Source organism: Poecilia mexicana, unplaced genomic scaffold (genome assembly GCF_051168715.1).
Source record: "Poecilia mexicana isolate PSO_F unplaced genomic scaffold, ASM5116871v1 scaffold_13, whole genome shotgun sequence".
In the NCBI taxonomy this organism is placed as follows: domain Eukaryota; kingdom Metazoa; phylum Chordata; class Actinopteri; order Cyprinodontiformes; family Poeciliidae; genus Poecilia; species Poecilia mexicana.
Window position 1 is genome coordinate 25925897 of NW_028263382.1, and position 23198 is coordinate 25949094.

General features: G+C 38.1%; 1 protein-coding gene and 2 long non-coding RNA genes across 3 annotated transcripts; 1 reads left to right on the forward strand and 2 right to left on the reverse strand.

Moving 5' to 3' along the window:
• Positions 1-4337: 4337 nt before the first annotated feature.
• LOC148155844 (uncharacterized) lies at positions 4338-7739 on the forward strand. The gene is made up of 4 exons (XR_015765108.1): positions 4338-4559; positions 5001-5135; positions 5518-5545; positions 5663-7739. It is a non-coding gene; the product is annotated as an uncharacterized LOC148155844 (long non-coding RNA).
• A 1955-nt stretch (positions 7740-9694) lies between these two features.
• Positions 9695-15294, reverse strand: il10ra (interleukin 10 receptor, alpha). The gene is made up of 7 exons (XM_015005119.2): positions 15054-15294; positions 14164-14284; positions 13828-14009; positions 13588-13733; positions 13224-13395; positions 11979-12097; positions 9695-11881 (listed from the first exon to the last, which is right to left on the reverse strand). The coding sequence occupies exons 1-7, from the start codon at positions 15115-15117 to the stop codon at positions 11000-11002; spliced, it is 1686 nt and encodes a 561-aa protein (XP_014860605.2). The 5' UTR covers positions 15118-15294; the 3' UTR covers positions 9695-10999.
• A 3617-nt stretch (positions 15295-18911) lies between these two features.
• On the reverse strand, positions 18912-22270 carry LOC148155845 (uncharacterized). The gene is made up of 2 exons (XR_015765109.1): positions 20202-22270; positions 18912-19301 (listed from the first exon to the last, which is right to left on the reverse strand). It is a non-coding gene; the product is annotated as an uncharacterized LOC148155845 (long non-coding RNA).
• Between the last annotated feature and the right edge of the window lie 928 nt (positions 22271-23198).

A 23198-nucleotide genomic window follows, 5' to 3' on the forward strand; every position in this document is an offset into this window, starting at 1 on the left:
GAGGAGTAGACAGTGTACCTTGTTAAAGAGAGTTAATTAGACCTTCAGTGCAGTGCGCCGCATGACTAAAATCAATCATCTCAGAAGATTTGCACTTGACTCATCCTGCAACAAAATGGAGCTGGAAGATGTTGAACAAAATCTGGGAGACGTTGCGCCCAGATTTTGCGCTGCTTACTCCAATGGTGTAAAATCAAAACGCAGTAAAATCCTAATAAAAAGAATATGTCTGGTTTACTTGAGGCATGGGCGTCTGATCAAAGTTAATCAGTCGGGTCGCATCTGGCTTGGACACGATGCCTATGGACTCGGTCGGGTCGGGTTGGATTTGTTTTTGATCTAAACTTTAGTGCAGATTTTTCTTCCAGATGCGGATCAGGAGGAAGTTGGCAGCGCTCATAATTTAAGTTTAGTCACTTAGTTTCATTGTTGGCGAGATGCAGTTAATTGATTGTGTGATGGGATCTGAATTTTCTGCTCAATTTGTTGAACATGGATTAAACTGCATTAACATTTAATGGAGGTAGCTCCATACTGAATAGACCATGTCGATGTCTTTTAAAAATTGACAGATAAAATATAAAATATAATAAAAGTTGCAGTACTATTTAATATTGGCTTTTTTGAGCTTTACATCGTGTCATAATATTGCTTATTCCCTCATTTAAAAAATACCTGTAGTATTACCTTTATTCTTTCATGCATGTCACAGAAATCCTTTAATCTCCATGGCAACCATTCAGCTATGCAGAATGCCAGGTTGGACCGAGCGGTGTCTTCAAGGCGTAGCTGCTCCTTAGAGCTGCAATTCCCGAGCTCCCGCCTCTATCACAACTCCCCCACTCCTCTTCAGACTAGCCTGCAGAAATTGGCAAACACCTGGCGGAACGAGCTGCTTCTCAGTGCAACGCTGTAAAACTGTTGTTAAAGGGTTAACAGAGGAGCTATGTTGTGATGACTTTCTGAAGGCGGAGTTTTAAAAAGAGGAGAAGTTTTTAAAGAGATCGAGGGCCCAATTTCAAGGTGTGACTAGGAAGTAAAAATTATTTTATCATATTTGATAGCATTTTTATAACGACTGTAGTTAACATAGCTACTTGATTGTGGTATAAAACTGGTCTATGTGCCCAGAAAACACATAATACTGTCTCATTAAAACTAAGGTTTACCACTTGTCCTCAAGAACTCTCACTAGTTAGAGTATACGATTTCTCTGCAAGTGGAAGTCATTGGTTCTCCTTTTCTTGTTAAATGAGTTATGTAGCGTGATGAGGCCTGCCAGCAGAAAACCATTTCCACATTCTGAGGTGCGCTCCAATGGCTTGATGCTCCAGAAGGCGTGTTCCCATAAAACCTGTGGAACTAAAAATATTCAAGGTAACATCCGTCAATCAGACTTTTGCACAGGCACAGAGTTAAAACAGACATTGTCATACCTGTGACTGAGTTGTCTGTCTTTTTCTTTCTACTGCTTTGGGAATAAAGGGAGTTTGGACACGTTTGTAGGCTTCCTCCTTCCTCCTCATCCATATCTGACTGATCTCAACTGATCTTCTCCAGAGGCCTCATGTACAACGGGGTGGTTATGAAAATGTGGTGCACACTGTTTTCCCTTCGGAGCTTCCGGTGCATCAATTTAAAAAAAAAAAAAGACTGGAAATGTGTACAGCCTCACATCAACTTTATGACTGGCATGCTTTGGCAGACATTTCCACACTGACACATAGATTGTATATTGGTATAATATTAATCTGGGGTCACAACTTTTTTTTGTTGTTGTCTGACTGATGGGGTCAAAAAAAAAATTCTAAATCCACTTAGTAACAATGACATATTTGATTATATTTATTTTCACTCAGTTTAATATTCAGTCCTGAACAGAGAATCCAAATTGTACTGTCACACATCAGTCAGATGAATACATGCAACTTTTTCTCTGCAGTTACAAAAACCCCCCACTGAACGTGGCCCCAAATGACTACAACAATTCCACTTATGAACGATTCATCTTCCGGGGCCAGAACCCACAGACACAACTTCCTCCTGGTTTGCATGTACCTGAATTGAGCACCCTGCTTTTTGTGTAATCAAATGTCTTTTGAACTTTTGCCTCGGACAGATGACGTGTCATGGCTGTTTTGATGTGGAGCTGGATCAATATAAATTAGAAAATTTATATTGAAATAATATAAATTGTCAATGCCAATATGTCGCATATTGACATATTTATGTCAATATGCGACATAAACATGCCCTATATGGGGGGAAAAATTGGAAGTCGGTTTATTTTTCTGATAAAAGTATTTAAGTCAAAGTATTTAAGCTTGCATGAGCAACATTTTATATTCTTATACAAGTCAGAGTAAGATGAAAAATGTTTTTGCTTTATCCTCAGATGTGACATTTTGTGTTTTTGCAGTTGAGCTGTCCATGATGTCAGAGACAGACTTACTCACCAAACTTAAATAACAGGAAACTCTCAACCACACGGTACAGATAGACGCTTTGTTGATGACTGACACGTGCTTTCAAACATGTTCAGACATATTCACACAATATGATGTGATATAGGACGATGTAGTCTAGCAGCTGTTACAGCCTTAATAAGTCATAAGAGAAAGTTATGGAGACAAACTTTCAAAATGAATCCCAAAACTTTCACCGCTTTCAGTACTCTGTGTTAGCATAGGTAAAGTGAACAGGGGATTTTGCTTAAATACCTTTTATGTTTAAGTTAAGTTAGAATTTGTGTAATATTGTTGAGGACATGACTTTGTAAGGTGAAATGGTTTGGGGGATAAACCTCAGAGGATTTCCTCTAACACAGATGGCTGCACTCCTGAACTTCACCAGTGCCTTGAAAAGCTTGTGAAACTTCAACTTTTTCTCATTTTGTCAACTCTAGCAAACCTCTGTGACCTTCACAAAACGGCTGTGAAGGTTGTGGCCTTCGCATTTATATCTAGACTAAATGACACACACGTGTAGTTTAGTCTTTACTAGTGAGGTGGACTCTAAAGACAATTGGCTAATTACACATTTCATGAAGACTGAATACAAATGCATACCAAAACTTTCAGATTTTTATTTGTAAAATAATTTAAACTTTGGGGGAGGGAGAGGGGTTTCCCATTCATTTCACATTTAAGCAATGCTGTAAAAAAAAAAGGGAGGGGGAGGGGGGAAACAGTCCCTTTCTGTACGCTTTGCTTCGTACATAGGGTCTGGACGATTGTTTGCTGGAGACGTGGACTCGGATGTTTTAAATTTTACCCAATCACTAAAGTTTCTCCTTGATATAATGCATCAGTTTGACGCTATGGAAAAATTGCCTGCTCTGTAAACAACAGTCCCCCCTGCGAAGAGAGAAATGCCGAGACGAGCAAACAAGATGGCTGTTGATGCTAATTAAATTCTTTGGAAGAGCAGCCAACACAAACTGAACAACATTGTTCACTTCCTCCTCTGTCCTTGCTAAAGCTACAGGCAGACTACAACTATAAAACGGCACAGAACATTGATCTCTTCCTGTCCGCTGACTGGCCCGGTTGAAATCCTACTGGAAAAATCCAAGTCAATGAGAGAAAGCCCAGACGAAGCACTGAAGGGAGATTATCATAGACTGGAGTTGATTAGGAAGGCAATGACTGAACTAAGCACTACTTAGAGTTGCTCTGTCATTAAAATCCGAGTAAGATCTGATGAAATATGTGGTTGTAACACGACACCATGGGGAAAAGTTTGAGGTGTGTGCATGATTTTACAAGGCATTGTGTTACAACAACATTCATTTGCAGTGAAAACGAATGCCAGTTTTTCTTGAAAATGCCACACTGTGTTAAGAATAATAAGCTAAATCATCCATACAGTTATGTGTTTTGGATACAAGCGAATTCGGGACTTTTTTTCTTGAAGTCATTGCTTGGTGTACTTTTTAGTCAGTGTAAAAAGTACTAATGTTTCTTTCTGAGTCATGTGTATTTGTTTTGAATTTGGTTTCGCCATGAGAAGGAGCGACAATGTAGTTATCCTGTAAGAGTGCCACGTCATTTGTCAGAACAGGTGTTGACGCCTACCTTCATGTATACCTTTAAAGAGTACAGCTGTTTTCCTTGATGTTTCTGGTTTTGGTTCACGTTTGGGGTTTCTTCAAAACAGGCGCAAAAAAACAACAAAAAAGGCTTCCACCACAGTATCGGTGTACTCCAGAACAAGCTTTTATAAAAGCATAACAATGACAACAACAGGCCATTAGAATCACTTAAAAGTTTGCTAATGAAGGACGGGTGAATCGTAGGCAGGACAAGCAAAGGAGATGGACCGGTTTGAAGGAATGTCTGGTATGGGGACATGACAAGAAGACGTAGGCAAAAGCAGAAAGAAAAGAGAGCTCTCCATTTTGGCTCTTTAGATCCAGGATGAAATGATCTCCTGAAAATCCGATGTCGAGTCAAAGAAGCGGGTGACAGAACTCGACTCCGGCAGGCAGGAAGAGGGCAAGAGAAGAAAGACACGGGGTAGCAGCGGTCATTGCGGCTTGACGGGCATGGGGAATAGTGGTAAGAATCCTGCTTTTAAGAAAGATTCAGTTCTGTATCATTAAATCTTACAGCCAAGCGAGACATTCTGGCACCGCTGGGATTTTAAACAAACATTTAGCTTTACATTCATTGCAAGTTGTTGTTTTTTAAAATGTATTGCCTTTTTATGATGTTAGGGTGAGGGACTCAAAACCTAGTTTTTGTCTTTCCACAGAAGTTTTTCTCTCTTAGTAAAGAAAGTATCCATTAATAACAAATATGTTTAAACTGGTTATATTAAACCCAGGCGGTCTACTTCATCTTGTAAAAATTAACACCAGTAATGAAAGATGTTGTAAGATCTAAAACACTCAGCTACCACTCGTGCAGCATGTATTTTTTTACTTGTTTGTTTCTGACACGCTTCAGAGGATATCTGAAAGTTAACCAGTCCAAGGCCACCTGTGTTTGTGTTCACAGGAAGCAACGTGAACTCGGCAACGGTTGGGGTCCTGGTGGGTTTTGGGATCCTGGCAATCCTCTTTACTATTGGCATCGTGCAATTCTGCTGCAAGCATAAATGCAAGAAGCTGAAAAAGTGCTGCAAGAAAAAAAGTAAGATAAAAACGAATACTTGCGCTACAGCATCTCGCACATCACACACCGCATACAAAATACAGCTAAAGACCACTTAAGCAACACCATTTAGCACATGATGCATGAAATGCAATACTTTAAGTTAAATCAACCTTGTGGGCATCTTTTTTTTCTGATAGAGCAATGCAACAGAATAAGGGGCTCGCAGTATTCTCGTCTCCCTGCTGTTTGCCACTTTCCAGAGTCGAATCAGAAAGGGAAAGTGGGTTTCGACTGATTTTTGGATCAATATTTAAATCCCCAAAACCAGCATGCAACTTTATATTCACGGAAGCAAAACAATTACAGTCATCCTTTGTTGCTAAAAACATTTTCCATTATGTTTCTTCCTTCTTTGCAGAGCCAACAGTGAAAGACAGAGTGCTCACGTAAGTACATTCTTCTGCTCTGCCTTTCTTTCAAAGCCATATAGGCAAGTTTTATTTCCTCATTTAAAATTGCTTTGCGGTTTTGCATCTCAACTTTGCTGTGTTTCGACTTTACAGCAAAGTTGGCTTGAAAAAGTCGAAACCTCCCTTCACAATCAGCGGCTCCATAAAATAACAAGTCTGTGGCATCCGGAAAACTCCCGACACAATGGAAGGAGCCCACCTCATTTTTCACATCCATAAGCTGCATGAAGCTCATTTTTAAAGCTTACGTTCATTGCCGTTTGTGTAGTTAGACTTAAGACATTATTTGATTGCACCTTAATTTTTGTACGTTGTTCTGCTTTGTACCTCCTGCATAGGTAACTTTGCATAACTGTGTTAAAGCTTCCTTTAATTCCTTTTTTTTTCTTGAAGCAAAAGTATTCCAGTTGCTAATTTAAAACCAACGCTGTCTCTTCTGATTGTAGAGCACACATAAAGCAATTAATCCATCTGTAAATAGATATTGTGGTGCAATTTAACTTAGCCAGTTTTGATTTGTGTCACTAGAAACCGACAGCATGAGGTGTCTCGTGATAAGTCAGTTATGCTCAGTCAGAGAAACTGAGAGGAGAGACAAGAGTTCACTGCTGATAGTGACTGTTTGAGGGAAAGGGGAGATTATCTCACCAACCCAGCCACAGGAACCAGGTACATCAGTTTTCTTATAAACTGCGGGTGACTTCCCTCCAAATTCACATATATACCGCCCATCTGAAACTTTCTGTGGTTAGTGGAACTACAATGTCTCACTGTTTTTCCTCTAATGAAACTAGAAGTTGTTTGCTAACGATTTTCTTTTCCTCAAAACGGTTTGCAGTGGGGTAACTTGATGTTGCCTATTGCGTTGAGTGAAAAAAACAATCATTTATGCTCTTGAGGTCTCAAAACAGAACTCCAAAGGTTTTGAATAAGGCTAAAATATATGTTATTGTTCATTTCTGACATTTTATGTGTTGGATTGAGTCCCTACTTTGTAAAAGAGAAACCTACATGGTGATAGCTTCATACTAAAATGATTCTGAATCAGTGGTTTCGGTTGTATGTAGCACATGCCTGATGTCTGTATAAAAATTGAATGGAATATTTGAGTGATTTATTGTTGAAGGTTTGTCAATCTTATTACATCATCTGAAAACAATAAAAAGGCTCTCAAAAACAGATTTTAAAAAAAAATCAAGCAATAATGTATAAAAAGAAGACGTTACAATTGAAAGAGGAACTTGCAGACAATTATTTTGCCAACCCAAAGCTTTACACACCATTCCTTGGGATTTGGCAGAATTGCCTTTAAAACTATTTTCCTTTGGTCATCCTTCAAGAAGCGTTTGACAAAAGCTTGCTCATATCTTATATACCCAGCCCAAGTATAAATTAATCTCAGCTTTTCCTGCAATATTAGAAAGATGCAGAAAATATAAAGAGGAGAGGATTGAGTTGTTTTTGAATTTAAGTGAAGTTAAAAACAAAGACTTAAGTTGTAGTATGTTTCTATTAGATGTGCATACCTATGTGGTTACCTGTGTGCCCTACTTAGACAAAAAATTAAGACATGCTGTATTTTAGCTTGTTTGTTTTTGGTGGCGTTTTGTTCTCTACTCAAGTTTAACATCTGTGAAGGCCTAAATTAACTTTCTAATCTTATTTATTAAAATATTTTAGCTCAGGTTTATGCCCAGATATGGTCGAGACTCGGGATGAAAGAAAAGAAAAATGGCAGGTGGCAAGAAGAGAGTGAAAAGGCGGTCAGAGGACAAAAATTAGAGATTTTTAATAATGTTTTTTAAGATTAAAGATGTCTTCATCTTTAAGAAGATTAAGACGGAGTTAGAAAAGTCAGATGAGTCTGTTACTTGCCAACAGTTGAGTGACAACGCACCAAAATTCATTATGAAACAGTCCTTATTAAATACACTATAAGGATTCATTGACACCAGAAAATCCCATGTAAGAGTATGCAGAACTGGATATGAGGAAACAAAATTATGTATAAATGTATTTGTACTTTAATGGTTCTTTGATGTTATGTTTATGTGACTGCGTTACTCTGTTCTGTATTAGAGTGGAAGGTCATTTTACATATTTGTAGCACTAGTAATTTGCACTGTTCTAAAAATAAAAATGCATCTGCACATAAGCTGCGACAACCCAAGCAGATCAGCTTGCAGTCAGTGGTAATTGGGTATGCATGAGTGGAGAGATGCATGCTCAAGTTAGCTAGAAAGCCAAGTGATAATGCGTGCTTCACTTTTTGATTTGTTGCAAACACTTGTATAATTTAACAATGGTAAATGTGCCTTTTATATGACATTGTGTTTCTAAATAAATAACTACCAACACAGTTAAAACCAAACTGATAACTCCAATTTCAAGTTATCACAAAGAACACTTTTATATGCTACCTGTTCAAAGCACACCTAGTCAAAACCCATGTACTCCAGAGTCGACATGTATAAGAAATTTAGGTCAAGAGTCACCAATACGCATTGTTGATGTAAATGATGGAGTACGGTCAGAATACCTCTGATCAATGTACCTTAGAGTTTGTTGGTCCCCTTTTCTCCAAAGACGGTCCCGATCTATCAAAGCATGAACTTTACAGGATGCACAAAAGTATGCTATGGTCTCTGGGAACAATACCTACTGTATATTTCAAGTCCTTAAGCTAAAACGCCAAGGGTACACACTGTCTCTACTGGCTTGGATTTTGCTGCCAGAAGTTCCTCAGGTTAGCAGTCCTCTTTCTTCATCGGCACCTCTGTGACGTAAAAAAAAAGATGGCATCTGTCTTCAGAACCGACCACCTTCTTCCACTGCTTCATGGTCCAGATCACATTCTGATGTCCATTGTTACATCCATTGTTGGCACTTTCAGTGGTATAAAGGCACCAGCATGGGAACCCTGGCCGGTCTGCAGGATGCTGCCCCGTTAGGAACAAACTGAATGAAATGACATCTGGCACTATCTCCAAGCATAACCAACATCATGACAAATGACTTGTGGGTTGTCACTGGTCATAAAGTGTGTTTTCTTACAGCCTTTTAAATTGCAATACAAGGGACATAACACTTTTTTTTTTCATTTTGCTTTGTCATTTCTTAACCTCCTGAAGTCATGACATCCTCACAAGAATTAAATGAGCTTCGCTACAATTAATTGATTCCACCTTTTAAAAAAAGAAACTGCGCACCACATTCAGTTCTAGTTGTTTATCAGGCGTTGATGACATCCAAAAGCTAACCATGATTCAACAACTTGTAGAGCAGACTCTAGTCACCGTGACTTGACGTTGTTAGTCTCTGTATGACTTAATCAGTCTCCCACATCGCTGTGGAAGAATTGTTGCCCACTCTTCTTAAAAACATCATCTCACTTCGCTGAGGTTTCCGGGCATTTGTTTCTGTAGTTTCACAGCTGTCTTTAGTTCCTGCCACAGCATTTCACCCTCGTTGAGGTTCTCATTGTGAGTAGGCTGTTGCAATACCTTGATTATCTCCTATACTGCTTAAGATTTGCTGCTGTGTTTGTCTTGCTGATGATCATATTTCAACTAAGCTCTCACTGTGTCACACAAGTGGCTTCACATTTGATTCTGGACTATCTTAGAATAAAAAGGAGCTTATGGTTGACTCTGAGGTTGCAAGGTAGCCCAAACCATCCACTTCCTTTGTGCGTGACAGCTGGTGTGAGGTGCTGTGCAGATTTCCTGCGTTTTCTGTGCAGTTCTACAGAGGTGTGTTCTAGAGGGTTTGCTACAACCTCTCTAATTAATCCACACTTGTGTCAAAGATTTAACGTCTTGGCTGATGCACCAGTGGAATACCCTGGCCTGTAGGAAAATACCCACACAATGTGATTTTGCCACCTTTACTTCAAAGTGGAGCTGGTGTTTCCTAGCTTGCAAGATCCCCTCATTTTCTTCCATGTGTTGCTATGGTTGTTTTGGCCAAATATTTGAAATTTAGATCACAGGGCATATCTTTTTTTTTTTTTTTATGAGTGAATTTGGCTTTTTATGTTGGTTTTGGAGTAATGACTTCTTCCTCTCTGAGTGGCTGCTTGGTCCATTTCAGTACACTACGCATTTTTACTAACAGCAGTCAGTGTTTTCAATATATATATAAATTTTTAATATACACATTTTACACAAAAAGACATTCATCTTTAGGTCAGAGAATCTGTCTCTTTCCTGTTTCGAAACAATGGGAGATAATTATAAAGTTTCATGACGTGGCTATGTGTGAAAACCTAGAAAGTACCATATATGCACATCTATGTTAACATACATATTAAGCAGAAAATGACAGACTAGACAGGATTCATTTCTCTCTTTGCTTTGGGTAATTCAGACAAGAGCTATTTGTTATAATACCTTATAATATTCATCATTTAAAAAAAAAGTGCTTTTCCTAGCTAGGAGGAAAAACCAAACATTTTCTCACTTCCTCTTAACTTGGTTGCACATAAGAAGAAATGGGTCACATGATGTTTTTCTATGGTATCTGGAAAAAATAATAAGACCTGCTGTTATGATGTGTTCCTTTTTACCAAGGCAAAAAATAATAATTCAACTGTGCTCTGGGATAAAAAATAAAAAAAACTCGGTGGATGTATGTGCAGAGGAAGTGTTTGTTTCCTAGTGTGTAAAAAAAAAAAAAACCACAGCGCAGGTTCCTGTAGTTCATCTGCATTTGGGGATCCCGTACATGTTTTGTTTCAGGGTTTTCCTGCCTAAATGGTGTCATTTGTTTACTCAGCGACCGAAAACAGTATGGGTGGAATTTTCTAGAAGAATCCAAAGAGATGGTTTAATCACACCCAAGTCGAGGCTGAAATACGAAATAAATAAATTTATTTTTAGAAACACAACATAAATAGTCTCAACAGGATGCAGCCAAGGATGGCTACTTGCTCAGGCAAATGAGGCCAAAGCAAAAACAGCGATCCATCAAGACGTCAGTGAAAACAAAGACATGAATGTTTGCTTCTTTTTCTGCTCCGTTTAATACTGCAGGAGTACGTGAAGTGGTTCTCCGTTAAAAAGAAAAAAAGAACTTTAAAGACGACGCGTCGCAGACGGAGGAGGTGAAATGTTGAAGCGGGTAACTGTCACAGTTTTTTTTTTCACAGCGCTCCTCGTACCGGTTTCATTTCCGGCATGTGCAGTTCAGTCAGTCAACGATACACCCAGAGAAGCAGGTTTGAAGAACTTCTCAGATCAACAACCTCGCAAAGCATCGGGGATGGTTAATAGTCAGTAGTTTTGCAATCTACATTTTTTCTCTTCCCCCGCCTGAGTGCGACTGGATTTGTGAATCTTTCAGAGGATTTCGCAACCTATTCACTTCCGTTTCAAAATCTTCAATGTGATGTGAACGTCATGTGTGAATAGCGTTGCGTTCCACACCATATTAGTCAGTTGTCAGCTGAACGTCACAGAGGGAGAGGGATACATTGTTCATGTTGCTGTGCTGCTCATATCTTGACGTCAGCAGGGGAAATGTGTCGGACACATGTAAAAGCGACTCTTCCAAATTGGTTATAACAGAGTCCATGTGTGTTTTCCCGACTCTGCTAGAGTCCACCAGGTCACTCGTCCCACCAAGCAGCACGTTTTCGATGCACACTGCCCTGCACAGTTTGGTTCCTTCGGGTCCGTAACTGCCGTGTCTGTGGCACCAGCTGCACTGGCCTGTTTGCGAACAGATACAGGACAGCGGCCCGGGCTTGTATCCCGTCACCACATCAGCCAGCGGTGAGCGTGCAGGGATCTGTTTCAACATGTTCTCGCTATCTCTGCTTTGAACCTGCATCTCAGACGGGCTCTGGGTGCGGTAGTTCCCAACAATGACTGTCTCGACAAGGGATTTTGTGTCCTGGCTGTCAAGTTTCAAGAAAGAGGAATGATGTGGGCAGCCCAAGCCCATCCCGCTGTCCTCCCTCTTGCTGACTTCGTCCGCTTCCAGGCTTTCATCCTGCATGGGGTAATCTGTGTGACTGTGGGCTGAGATCTCTGGGCTTCCCATGCTCCCACAGCCGCTGTCCTCTTGTCTCTCTTGACGTCGTCCTCTGTTGTCTGCCGTGGAGTTCGCCTCCACGCTGACCCCGCTGTCCAAGCTGGTCCTCCTGTTCTCCTCCTCGCCATCCTCTATTATCGTAAGGCTGGTCTCGGGGAGACTCGCTGCGGGTTTTCCATCAGGCCTGTAACCGGAAAGAAACCATCCTTTGTCTGTGACCACCTCCAAGGACCCTTCTGTGACAGAAAGTGGCTCCCAGCCACTCACAGGGGATTTCTGAAGCGGGGGAAGAGGAGATGAAAAGAAATCATGAGCCATGTCACGTTTCAACCATTTTCATTTTCAAATGTTTTTTTTTTTTCTTTAATCTTACCAAAGCTACAGGCGTTTTTGCAGGCCGCCTTAGATAGACCAGCAGAATACAGATCGCAACAGCAACAACTGTCAGGATCACCAGAAGAGACAGGGATGTTACAGCTATTATGTAGAATTCTGAAAGAAGAAAAACAAAATTTCCATTTTACAAACCGATCAGTTCAAAGTGAAAATATACAAACATAACAAAGTGAGGCAATTTTAGGGAATGTTTTTTTGCTGCATTACATACTGTCATCTCGTCTTGAGCTACGCAGGTCATTTTTCTTCATTAGCAAACTTTTCCACATTTTGTAATGTTGCAAACAGAAACTTCATTGTATTTTGTTGGAATTTTATGTGCTTGATTAGCTAGAGATGTGAAACATGTTTTTTGATGAAATACTTCAGGGGTACAGGTCTGTGCAAAAGAGGCGCGTCTTGCACTACCAGCTTTTCTCTCAGGAGACTGAAATAGCTGCTCAGTCATAGCAAAAAAGCTCAGGTTCAGTCAAATTGAAAACAAAGCATCTGTGAGCACCAAGTTTCTAGTCTCGCCATATATTCTAAATTTAGTTTCGCTCTGGCTGAATGCTTAAGGTCATTTTCCTGAACCTCTGCCTAAGATCTCAGGTCTTTCGCGGATTCTTCCAAAACTGCTCCACTCATCCATCTTTCCATCAACTCTGACCAACTTCCTACAGAATGATTCTGTCACCTCCATGTTTTACACCAGAGAAATGGTGTGTTCAAATGATGTGCAGTAAGTTTCCAGTCATGTGTAATACTTTGCGCACAGGCCAAAAAAGAAAACAAAGAAGAAAAAAAAAGAAAGAAAAATCAGTTTTAGTCTAATCTGACCAGCGGAAATTCTTTATGTCTGGTGTTTCCCTTGCATAGCTTATTGCAAAGCAGAGAGTTATTACTTTGGAAACTATATGCACTACTTTTATCATTTTCCACAAAACATCCACATCCTATAGAAGAGAATACATTTTAAAAAATGACCTTAAATATTCTGTAGTAGATATTTATACAGAATTATGAGTCAACTCTTTTTCAAAAGGTCACGTAACATTGATGGCTCTATAGATATTTGAGTAAAGGGGGTTTAACGAAAACTCAACCTATGACACTTTTCTAGATTTAAAAAAAAAAAAACGAATTTGTGGTTGTATCATGACGAAATGTGAAAATGTTAAAGATTTTGAATAGTTTTGAAAGGTTCTCTAAATTAGTGGTAAGTATAAACAATTTACTTTACCTTGCTCTGGGAGGAGCTGACACTGTTTTGGAGACACCTTGCTTTTGGTGTAACCACCATTGGCTTTGACTTCGACGCTGATGCAGTAATTTTTTCCCCACTGGAGGCCAGTGAAAGTCTTCGTCCTCCCTTCAGGGTTTCCCTCATCGTCTTCCAGGTAAACTGTGGTAGTCTGGCAATGCAAAAATAAAAAATAAATAAATAAAAAATTACTGCATCTGGATTTTTCTCAATCCTCCTAATTTTTATTACTGCTTTTGTGTGTTTAAGTGATATTGTGGTTACAGACGGCCATGTTCTGTCTTAAAGTTCCACATTTTCAACTCCGTCATTAAACCTAGTTATCTGGTTTAGGAAAACTCACCTTGTTTTCTCGACCAGCTACCTCCAAATACAACTTGTAGGTAACGTCATATGGATAGATTTTTCTCAAGATGGGATTTTCATGGACAAGGACTTTAAGTGTGCTGGAAGTAGCCCTCAAACTAAAGGAAGGAGGCTGCAATTCACCTTTGAATAGAGAACAAGTTGAAAATTATTGCAAACCTAACTAGAGGTGAGTGACATTTGATACAATTACTACATCCCCATCTGAAATACGTACCTTCATTTAGTAAAAATTTTTTTCTTTCCCATTTAGATGATTGATTTCCTTCGACGAGCTGAACTCTGACTAAATAGGCAACTGTATAGTCGTTTATTTTTGCTATATCTGCGCTAAGGAGACAGTATGTCCTTGCGATCCCCATGCAGCTGGAAACATTCGCCCAGTCAGGTGCAACATACCTGAAGGCAGAGTTTTCACCAGTCAATAAATGAGGAAAAATGTGACTAATCAGATGGTACAGAGTCTTATGAAAACTGAACTGCTACTGAAATGTGTAACTCCAGTCACAATTCGCTATTTGAAAACAATTATATATTTAAAGGTTCAACATACTTTCTCATTTGAACGTTGTACACTGCGTCTGGAGGGGCATTTTCAGGGTTTTCCCAGTGAAGTATTACTTCGCCTTCTGAAATATACAGGTTCACATTTGTAGGCGGTGGGATGTCTGTTCCTGTTTCAAGAAGAAAATCATGTAAAAATCTTGTACAGTCATTTTAATGTTTCCAATCACTGATTGCTTTTACATGAGTCGTGCAAAGAGGAAACATCTGCAATGTACGTTTATGCTAAATGTATTCTGAAAAGGGGTATCTTTAGACGTTCTTGCAAAAAATCTGAGAGTAAAGAGAAGAAAAGAGGAAGTCTGGTTGCAAATCATAGGATTTGTACTGGCCGTGGGGGTTTTTTTTCCAGAAAGGGAACAGAGTCCTCTTCACGAGAATGAAAGGAAAAACTCTCCAATTGAACACTAAGATCAACTTTAGTAATCAATGTCATGAATATCACTTAAGACGACAGTTGAGTTTGTATAAATCTGTAACACATCCTCGCTATCAGACTCATACTTTAATAAGTATTTAAGTTTTGGGGTAAATATCAAAGTGTGATCAATAAAAAATATGAAAAATTTACTTTATATTTTAAGATTTACTTATTCTATATTTACTCCACTTATAATTTTCCACCAAAGTTTGGGAGAAGTAAAAATAACTTTAAAAAGTTGATTTTCTTCACAACTTATGAACACTCTCTCTATTAACTACTTCTATAAATTATTACATTTCACCATCCACTGATGCTGAACAAGTCAGAATGACAAGTACCTTTAAAAGTCTAAAACAGGACTTAACGCTGACTTAACATTAATCTGTTAAGTATATTAAGTAAGTGCTAAGTCCTGTTTTAGATTTTTAAAACAGGACAGTAAAGGTCATAATTACCTGAAACATGTCCGATGAATAGGATTAGGAAGACCAAAATCAGTGGCTTATCGTTCTTATCCATTTTTCACGCTCTTGAGAAAGATGTAAACACTCAGTCAGAATCCTTCAACAGCTTCCAGCAAAGTCCTTCATCCCAGTGATGAGCGAGGGATCACTGAAACCATTATCAGCGCAGAAAACTATCAAAGGCGGCGATGCGGCTTTCTCTTCTGTGATAGCTGTCGATCTGAAGAAAAAAATAAAACCTATCTCCAGATCTCCTTTCACTCCCACCCCGCCCTCTTGATGATGGGTTTCCTGCTGTGACATCATCAGTGACGGGGTTTCTGGTTTCACATCTCTCCTCCTCTCTCAGCCTTCACTTCCTCTTTTCTTTTTGCCCTATTTTCCTTTCCATACAGTCGCAGTGCACAGGCTGATCTGCCATCTCACTGTACAAACAGGAAAGAGGAAGGTATTTGGAATACCCCTTTCACTATTTTTTATGACCTCCATCATTATTTCATGAAAAGTGGCACTACATTGTGGGGGGATGAGGGGGGATTTTTATGTCTTATCTTACTGTCTACAAAGGTAAACAGAAATAAAACAAATGCAGTCTATACAAATTCACTCAGGTAGGTGGATTTTAGACTTTGTTTACCTGCAGATAACTATGTGTAAAAGTTTGCATACTCTCTATCTGACTTTTCCAGTCACAGGCTACATCAGAAAAACCTCATTCATGCTCAGCAGCATTGCAGATGGGTTTTGTACATTTGTGTCAGAAGACCTTATTCACATCTTGGATCCATGTGGATCCTTCTCGCCACATATTACAGTCATGGATTCTATTGTATAACCTTAAGAAATAGTACCTTGCAAAAGTAAATATACTCCTTGAACCTTGTGTGTTTTGTAGGGACACAGCATTTTCTTCAGGACGGTCAGTCAGATTGGTTCGAGTTAATGAAGATGGGTGGTTGATATTGGAAGAAAGCTGTTGGAGGCTGTATAAAAAAAACTTAAGACTGGAGAGCAGGTTCACACAGAGAAAAAGGAATACAAACATACAGCAGCAGCAACAATATCTTGGTTTTCTTTCAAACCATGATGTTCAAAGAGGGTTGAGACATACCACAAAAAGACATGCAGCTGAAATGCACCAAAAGAAGGTTCTAAGAAATATTGGCTAAGGGTTTCTGAGTAAAAAAGGTCACCACACCTTCACATTTTGTTGTTTTTGCAAAAAGATTCAAAAACTACTTTCCACGTTATTGCTGTGCAATGTTTGTGCTGACCTAAAGTTACACAAACTCCAAAAACAAAACAAGTAACACTGGATAACATGGTGTTCAATGTACTACACTATAATGTGAAAAAGTTATCGGTGTGAACACTTTCACTATTCACTATATCGTGCTGGAAGCTCTTTTATTAAGTCGGATTAACATTTTTGCACTGAATCCTGAAACTGAATTGCAAATGATAGATTGTTCTAAAACTATTCTGCAAAATAAAAGATGTAAATCCTTATGTGATGGTTTTATTTTTTTAAATCTAAACCAAAGCAACTGAAAAACTGTATCTCTCCACGTCGTCTCGACCATGATTTCTGCAAGCCGTCGCTTTCTTGGAGGTCTGATAAGATGAACCTATGAGACTTCATATATTTTTTGTGATAGTTAAAGAATACGGTGGGTTTAAATCAATGAAAAATAATGAAAGCTCTTTGGTTTTAGGTAGGCTTACACATAAAGCTCAGTTGGTGCTGCAATTAATGTAAATCTTAGGATTGTATTTTCTATATGCATGTTACCAATCAACTACACATCAACTATGATGGTAAAGCTAAAGTGTCACTGGCACAAAACCACTTATATGATTTTAAAATATGAACTACTGTGCTTTCATTCTGTGCATGCAAAAGCTTTTAGTAAATACCAAATAGCTGAATTGGTGTTGAGGTGTTAACCTATCAGCTATTGGATTGAACAAGGGATGCATATAAAAATGGCAAGTTATTTGGTTAAAACTATTATATTACCTAACATAAATTAGACCAGACTGACCAGGGTGTATTCTGATCATTTGTAGCTCTCGGCGATTCAGTGATTCTTATAAAACGTCCTTAATAAACTAGAGAACAATATAAAGCAGCTCATTATTTTTTTAATCATAGAACAGTAGAGAAGTCCCTTCAGGTTTCGCAGAACTTAATTTACTTATTTTGGTTTCTTCTTCAATATAATTTGTTGTTTTTCATTTCTGAGAAACAACATTTCTCTTCAGCAGAGTAGAGGTGGCTTCTCACCTCCTCCTCAAATGGAATTTTTTTTTCAAGTTTTACTTCCTGGTAGGAGTCCTGCAAAAGACAAAACAGTCGGTTGTTCACTGGTGTCACTTTTTGATTTCTATCTTATGCTTGGACAGAGAGACACTGAGTAAATGTGAAATGTGGGTAGTCCATGTGAAAATGTCAGAGATCATCTACAGATCTTTCAAACAAGGGGGGTTTTTACTAATTATTTGTTCTAAGAGATTTCCCCACGGCTTCCAAACATCATTGGCAGAGAATGTAACATAGCAGCCTCTAGTGGTGGTAGAGCATGACTTACACATGATGACTGAAGTGATCAGAGGGCCTTTCAAAGCCTTGCTACAAAATTATGCTGAGGAAAATGTGACAAAAGTTGACTGAAACATTGTGTTTACTGTATGATCTGTATATCAACAACAATCACAGAAAATTACATCTTAGGCAATGTTTGTGCAAATAATGTCAAATAAAATCTAAGACTACTACAAAGGTGGCAGGATGGCTCATCAAAATGACATTACCATGTAAAAGTTCAGGCTTAACTTTGGCTTTTTAGTGTGACGGGGTTTGTGTACCTCTTAACTTGGCCATCTCCCTTACCAAAACCAAAAGCTCCATTGTTGACCTTTAAGATTAAAGGTCAACAATGCTCAAGCGTTAAGAATTGACAGATTACATTTTTCATGCGTTTTGAGAACACTCCATTATATTCTGAAAGGTTCATTTTTGTGCCATTCTATAAAATTACTGTTATCCCACATGATCCTTTTTGTTTTCATATGGGATTCATTAGTTTGTTGGAGCACTAAATAGTGTTGAAGACTATGTTTGTGCTTTTGCCTCTTTGTTATTCCACTTCTGAACTAGTTCCACTGGCACTGGAAGTGGAACTACCTTCACTATGCTTGATAGTAGGTGCAATTTTCTCAGTTAAAAAAAAAGAAAAAGGCTCTCCCATAAATGTTATTGTGGTAAAATTGTGCAACCTTTGGTGGTCTGACCATAAACCCTTTTTATAGATGTTTTGGAGCCGTTTCCTTCTTCCTCAGTAGTCTTTCAGTCCATGATGTCAGAGCTGCTTTTTTCTATGGAAAGGGATTCTGGTGCTCCAGCAGATTTTGATCTATGATTCACCCTGGGTGTCTGTTGACTATTCTAAGCAATCTCATTCTTCTGATGGTGACAGTTTGGGTCAGAGGGGTGAAACACTAATAATTTTTATTTTATGTGGTGTGAATGGTAAATTGCTTTTTTTAATCAATCAATCAATCAATCAAATTTTATTTGTATAGCACATTTCAGCAGCAAGACATTTCAAAGTGCTTTACATAATTAAAATAAAAACAGCATGTGAGAAAGAGATTTAAAAAACATAATTAAAATGTAAACAGTGAGAAAGAAAAATAAAAAGCTGTAGAACTTTAGTTGAGACGCCGTCAACTGGGACTCCAACCCTTTGGACCAGGGCCGTGCAGAGACCCCTAAAAGGGCAGGTGCTCAAAAGAAAAAAAAGGGCACATCTCCCCGCATTCTAGGACAGAATATTAACAAAGCCATTCAGCTTTCAGAGTTTAATAAACAATGATAAATTACAAAATTGTGAAATATACAATCAAAGCTAAGGTAAATCTCTATACAGAGCATACAACTATGCATATATAAGATATTTTATTAGTAATTTCTTTCTGCAGGTCTATTTTGTTAAAGGAAAGTATTGCGATATTCAAACTCACAATTTAGCAAGAAATGTAAATCAGAGCTGGTGGTTTAGCTGTGATTTACATATTTTGTCTTTACAGAATTACACTATTAAAAATATAAACAAGGGCACAATGCAACCTCTTAGTGTACTGTAATCTATATAAAAAAGAGCTGCCTGTTTGCTGCAGTGGAGATGAAGATGGTCCATTCAGGAAAGCAGAGCTGCATCAAACTTTAAGGTGGAACTGCAGAAAAAAAGAAAAAAACAAAAGCAAAAAATTAATTGTTAATGCATATCACTATGGGAAAAACCTGCTGAGTTTTGCTTAAAACTTTTTTAAACATTTAAATCACAAATTTTGTCATGAAGTGAATTTCTTTTGCAAAACAAACTTATTTGTGCATGTCAGAAATCTTTTCTTGATATTCTAAGTTTTTGTTTGACTCAAAGTTTTGCTTGTGATCCTCACATGACATCATGGGCAGGACCCAAAATTGCAACAAGATTTCTGATGTGTGCAAATAAAAGTTTATGTTTGGAAAATAAATTTTTAAGTTCACAAGACAAAAATTAGTTATTTAATTAAAAAAAAGTTTTTTAAACAAAACAATTTGTTTTTAAAAAAGGAATCATTACAATTCCAAAAGTTTTGATTACAATTTTATTTTACTTAACTGAGGTTAGTTTATTTTTCACCATTGAATAATTGGGGAAAAAATTTAACTACAAACTCTGCGAACCAGACGCTAAACTTAAAGTCTGGGTTGAGTTTTTTCCCCTTCATTAATGACACACATTATATCTATCATGGTAATTCAGGGTGAGTTATTTTTAATTCTAAATGAATATCCTTGTTGGACTTTTATTTAAGTGCTATTCTCTTTCAAGACACATTTACTTAACGCCAGAATAAATGCAATGTACATTATGCAGCAAAGGAAATTAGAAGATCGGACATTTATCCATTATGGAGATGATACGTTTTGGACGGGCGATGTGCCTCGTACACAGGGAAGAAGCTTTTTATTATCTAGCTTTGCAAACAAAGTCGTTAGCTAGCAGCTAGCTAATAGCACAACAACAGCAGCCTAATGTCTGTATGATAAAAATACTGAATCGATAGATAAGAACAGTTTTTCCTCACCTGGCTGTCTCCTCCCTCAGTAGTTCTTCAGAGTAAGCCAGACGCAGAGGCCTGTCAGTGTCTGTAGTATTTCATTACCTCTCTGCTCCGCTACTCCGTGCTGAAGCAGAAACGATACTTCAACGTTTTCCGTCATCTGACGAGTAGCAAGTCTACTCCACTTTATTCACCAAAACGTTTTTTTATATATATATTTCACCAAAAACTGTTCTGTAATCTGGAACATAGACATATGATCTGGATCGTTCGCTATGCTGAGCTCCAGTTAGCCGCCTTATCTCACAGCGCGAGAGGCAACTGCGTCATGCGTCACGAGCAAAGGTCAAAGGTAACAAGGTGACCGGAAGGCTTATTATGTTGTACAAAAAAATAAAATAAAATAAAATAATTTTAGTACATGTTATTATGTGTCAGAAGAGGGCTTTGAAAATAATAATACCACAAAAAAAAAAAAAAAAAGACCAAAAGGGCACTTTTGGGCAAGGAGCAAAAAGGGCAGGTGCTCAAGCACCCCCAGGCCCCCCTCTGCACGTGCCTGCTTTGGACTTTAGTCAAAACGCTGTTCGACAAGGACTCTAACCTTTCGGACTTTTTTTTTTTTTAAAGATAAAAACATTAAAATCACCGAAACAGTGAGAAAGAGAAAGACATTTTGAAAAAAGATTAAAAAAGATTAAAACATTAAAACCCGCACCCCTTTGAGGACCTCAATTAAATGTCGTTTATCTGGGACTCTAACCCTCTGGGACTTTAGACAAAAACACAGTTTGACAAGGACTCCAACCTCTAGGTTTTTAGTTGAAACGCCGTCAACTGGGACTCTAAACCCCGTAGGACTTCAGTTAAACGTCTTTTAACAGGGACATTTTCCGGGGGGCTTTACATCATTAAAACATAAACAGTGAGAAAGAGAAATAAAAATAAATTAATAAATAGATAAAAACTAAAGATAAAAACTTTGAAGACATCAAAACCCACACTCTAATCCTAATTTAGCCATAAGCAACTCTAAACAGGTGGGTTTTAAGTTGAGATTTAAAGGCACCCAGTGTTTCAGCTGTTTTACAGTTTTCTGGAAGTTTGTTCCAAATCTGTGGTGCATAGAAACTGAATGCTGCTTCTCCTTGCTTGGTTCTGGTTCTGGTTCTGGAGATGCAGAGCAGATCAGAACCAGAAGATTTGAGGGGTCTAGGCGGTTGGTACAGCAATAACAGATCTTTAATGTATTCTGGTGCTAAACCGTTCAGTGATTTATAAACTAACAACAGTATTTTAAAGTCTATTCTTTGAGCTACAGGGAGCCAGTGTAGAGACTTTAAAACTGGTGTTATGTGCTCCATCTTCCTGGTTTTAGTGAGAACACGAGCAACAGCGTTCTGGATCAGCTGCAGCTGTTTGATTGATTTGTTAGTCAGACCTGTGAAGACGCTGTTGCAGTAATCAATGCGGCTAAAGATAAACGCATGGATGAGTTTCTCTAGATCGCGCTGATCCTCTAATCCTGGATATGTTCTTCAGGTGATAGAAGGCCGACTTTGTGACTGTCTTAATGTGGCTCTGAAGGTCCAGGTCAGCGTCCATCACTACTCCCAGGTTTCGGGCCTGATCGCTGGTTTTCAGATGTAATAACTGAAGCTGTGCATTGATTCTAGTTCGCTCCTCTATAAGTCCAAAGATAATAACTTCAGTTTTGTTTCTGTTCAGCTGGAGAAAGTTTTGGCACATCCACACATTTATCTGTTCTAAGCATCTGTTCATCTGTTCATTTTTTATTTTTATTTTTTTGCTTTGACTTATTAGTTTAGCAAACTTTTGGTCTGGCTTTAGTTGCAGCAGATGTGTTGCTGTTACCATATAATTAGTATTAATAATATGATTAGCTTCTGATTTTGGATAGTAATCTTCTGATATGTTATCTCTCTGGGTGAAATACGCAGAGTAAGTTAGAAAGTAAGAAAGGTCAGCTGATACTAAAACTGTTTACATGTTTATAGAACAAAACCTTAGATTGACTGAGCTGATAGCATTTCAACTTCCCCTTTAACTGAGTCACAAGATGAACTTCATTTACTGGCATTATGCAGAACAATGTATACGTCATCAGCTGCTCATTAAAAGTCAAATATATATTGACTTGTAATTATTAAAGTGTATACAGAACAAATATTTCATTGACAATGATCATATAAAAGAAAATAATCATCATACATGCCATAACTTGTCTTCTTGAATCCATTTGGATTCTAATTAGACTCAACAAACTTAAATGATCCAAGAGTAATATGAATTCACCAGATACTCACTAGTTTTGTTGGTGTATAGAAAGTAGAAAACTGTACATATCATGGATTTTAGTAATTCAGACATATTCCCTCTGATGATAAAATTCAGTCTAAACGTAATGTCTTGTAGCGACGTAATGCTGCCCTCTAGTGCCCTCTAGTGGTGGATAGCTGAGATTTTGGAAACCAGTTGTCTTTGGAAATTTACCTTTTTAAAGATGAATGAAACACCAAAACACTTTTTCTGAGCATATTTTGGTTACTGATTTTTTCCCCCCATTATGAATCATTTAAAATTAGTAAATTATTATGTTTTACTTTTTCACCAAAAATCAAGTAGAAAACTTCAAACTGCATTTTGCTCATATTTTACATAATAAAAAACAAATACACTGCCAAAGAACAACAAAACAATACATGTTTGTTTGTTTGTTTGTTTTTTCATGTATCTAGACCGGTAGTCTTTCGCAACGGCGCTGAATAACTTTGACTAAAAGTGATAAATAATCACTTTTAAATATACATATGGTGGGTTGATGACATAGTCTTCAAATCTTACAATATTTGTGATATTTATTGTAATAGCAATATACAACTAGTGGGAATCCCACAAATCTTGGGTCTAACTTCCAGAGAATATTCTGCAGCTGTAATTAACAGCACTGTTACCTTTGACATCAGGCGCACATAGGGATATGCACTCAGAAAACAATGT

What these genes read in the sequence shown, in the direction of transcription:
- il10ra (XM_015005119.2), bottom strand. Translation starts at nt 15,117, where the DNA reads ATGGATAAGAACGATAAGCCACTGATTTTGGTCTTCCTAATCCTATTC. An exon ending in ATTCATCGGACATGTTTCAG is followed by an intron (nt 14,285 to 15,053) that starts GTAATTATGACC and finishes TTCTTGAAACAG; the next exon opens with GAACAGACATCCCACCGCCT. An exon ending in AAAATTTTTACTAAATGAAG is followed by an intron (nt 13,734 to 13,827) that starts GTACGTATTTCA and finishes CTCTATTCAAAG; the next exon opens with GTGAATTGCAGCCTCCTTCC.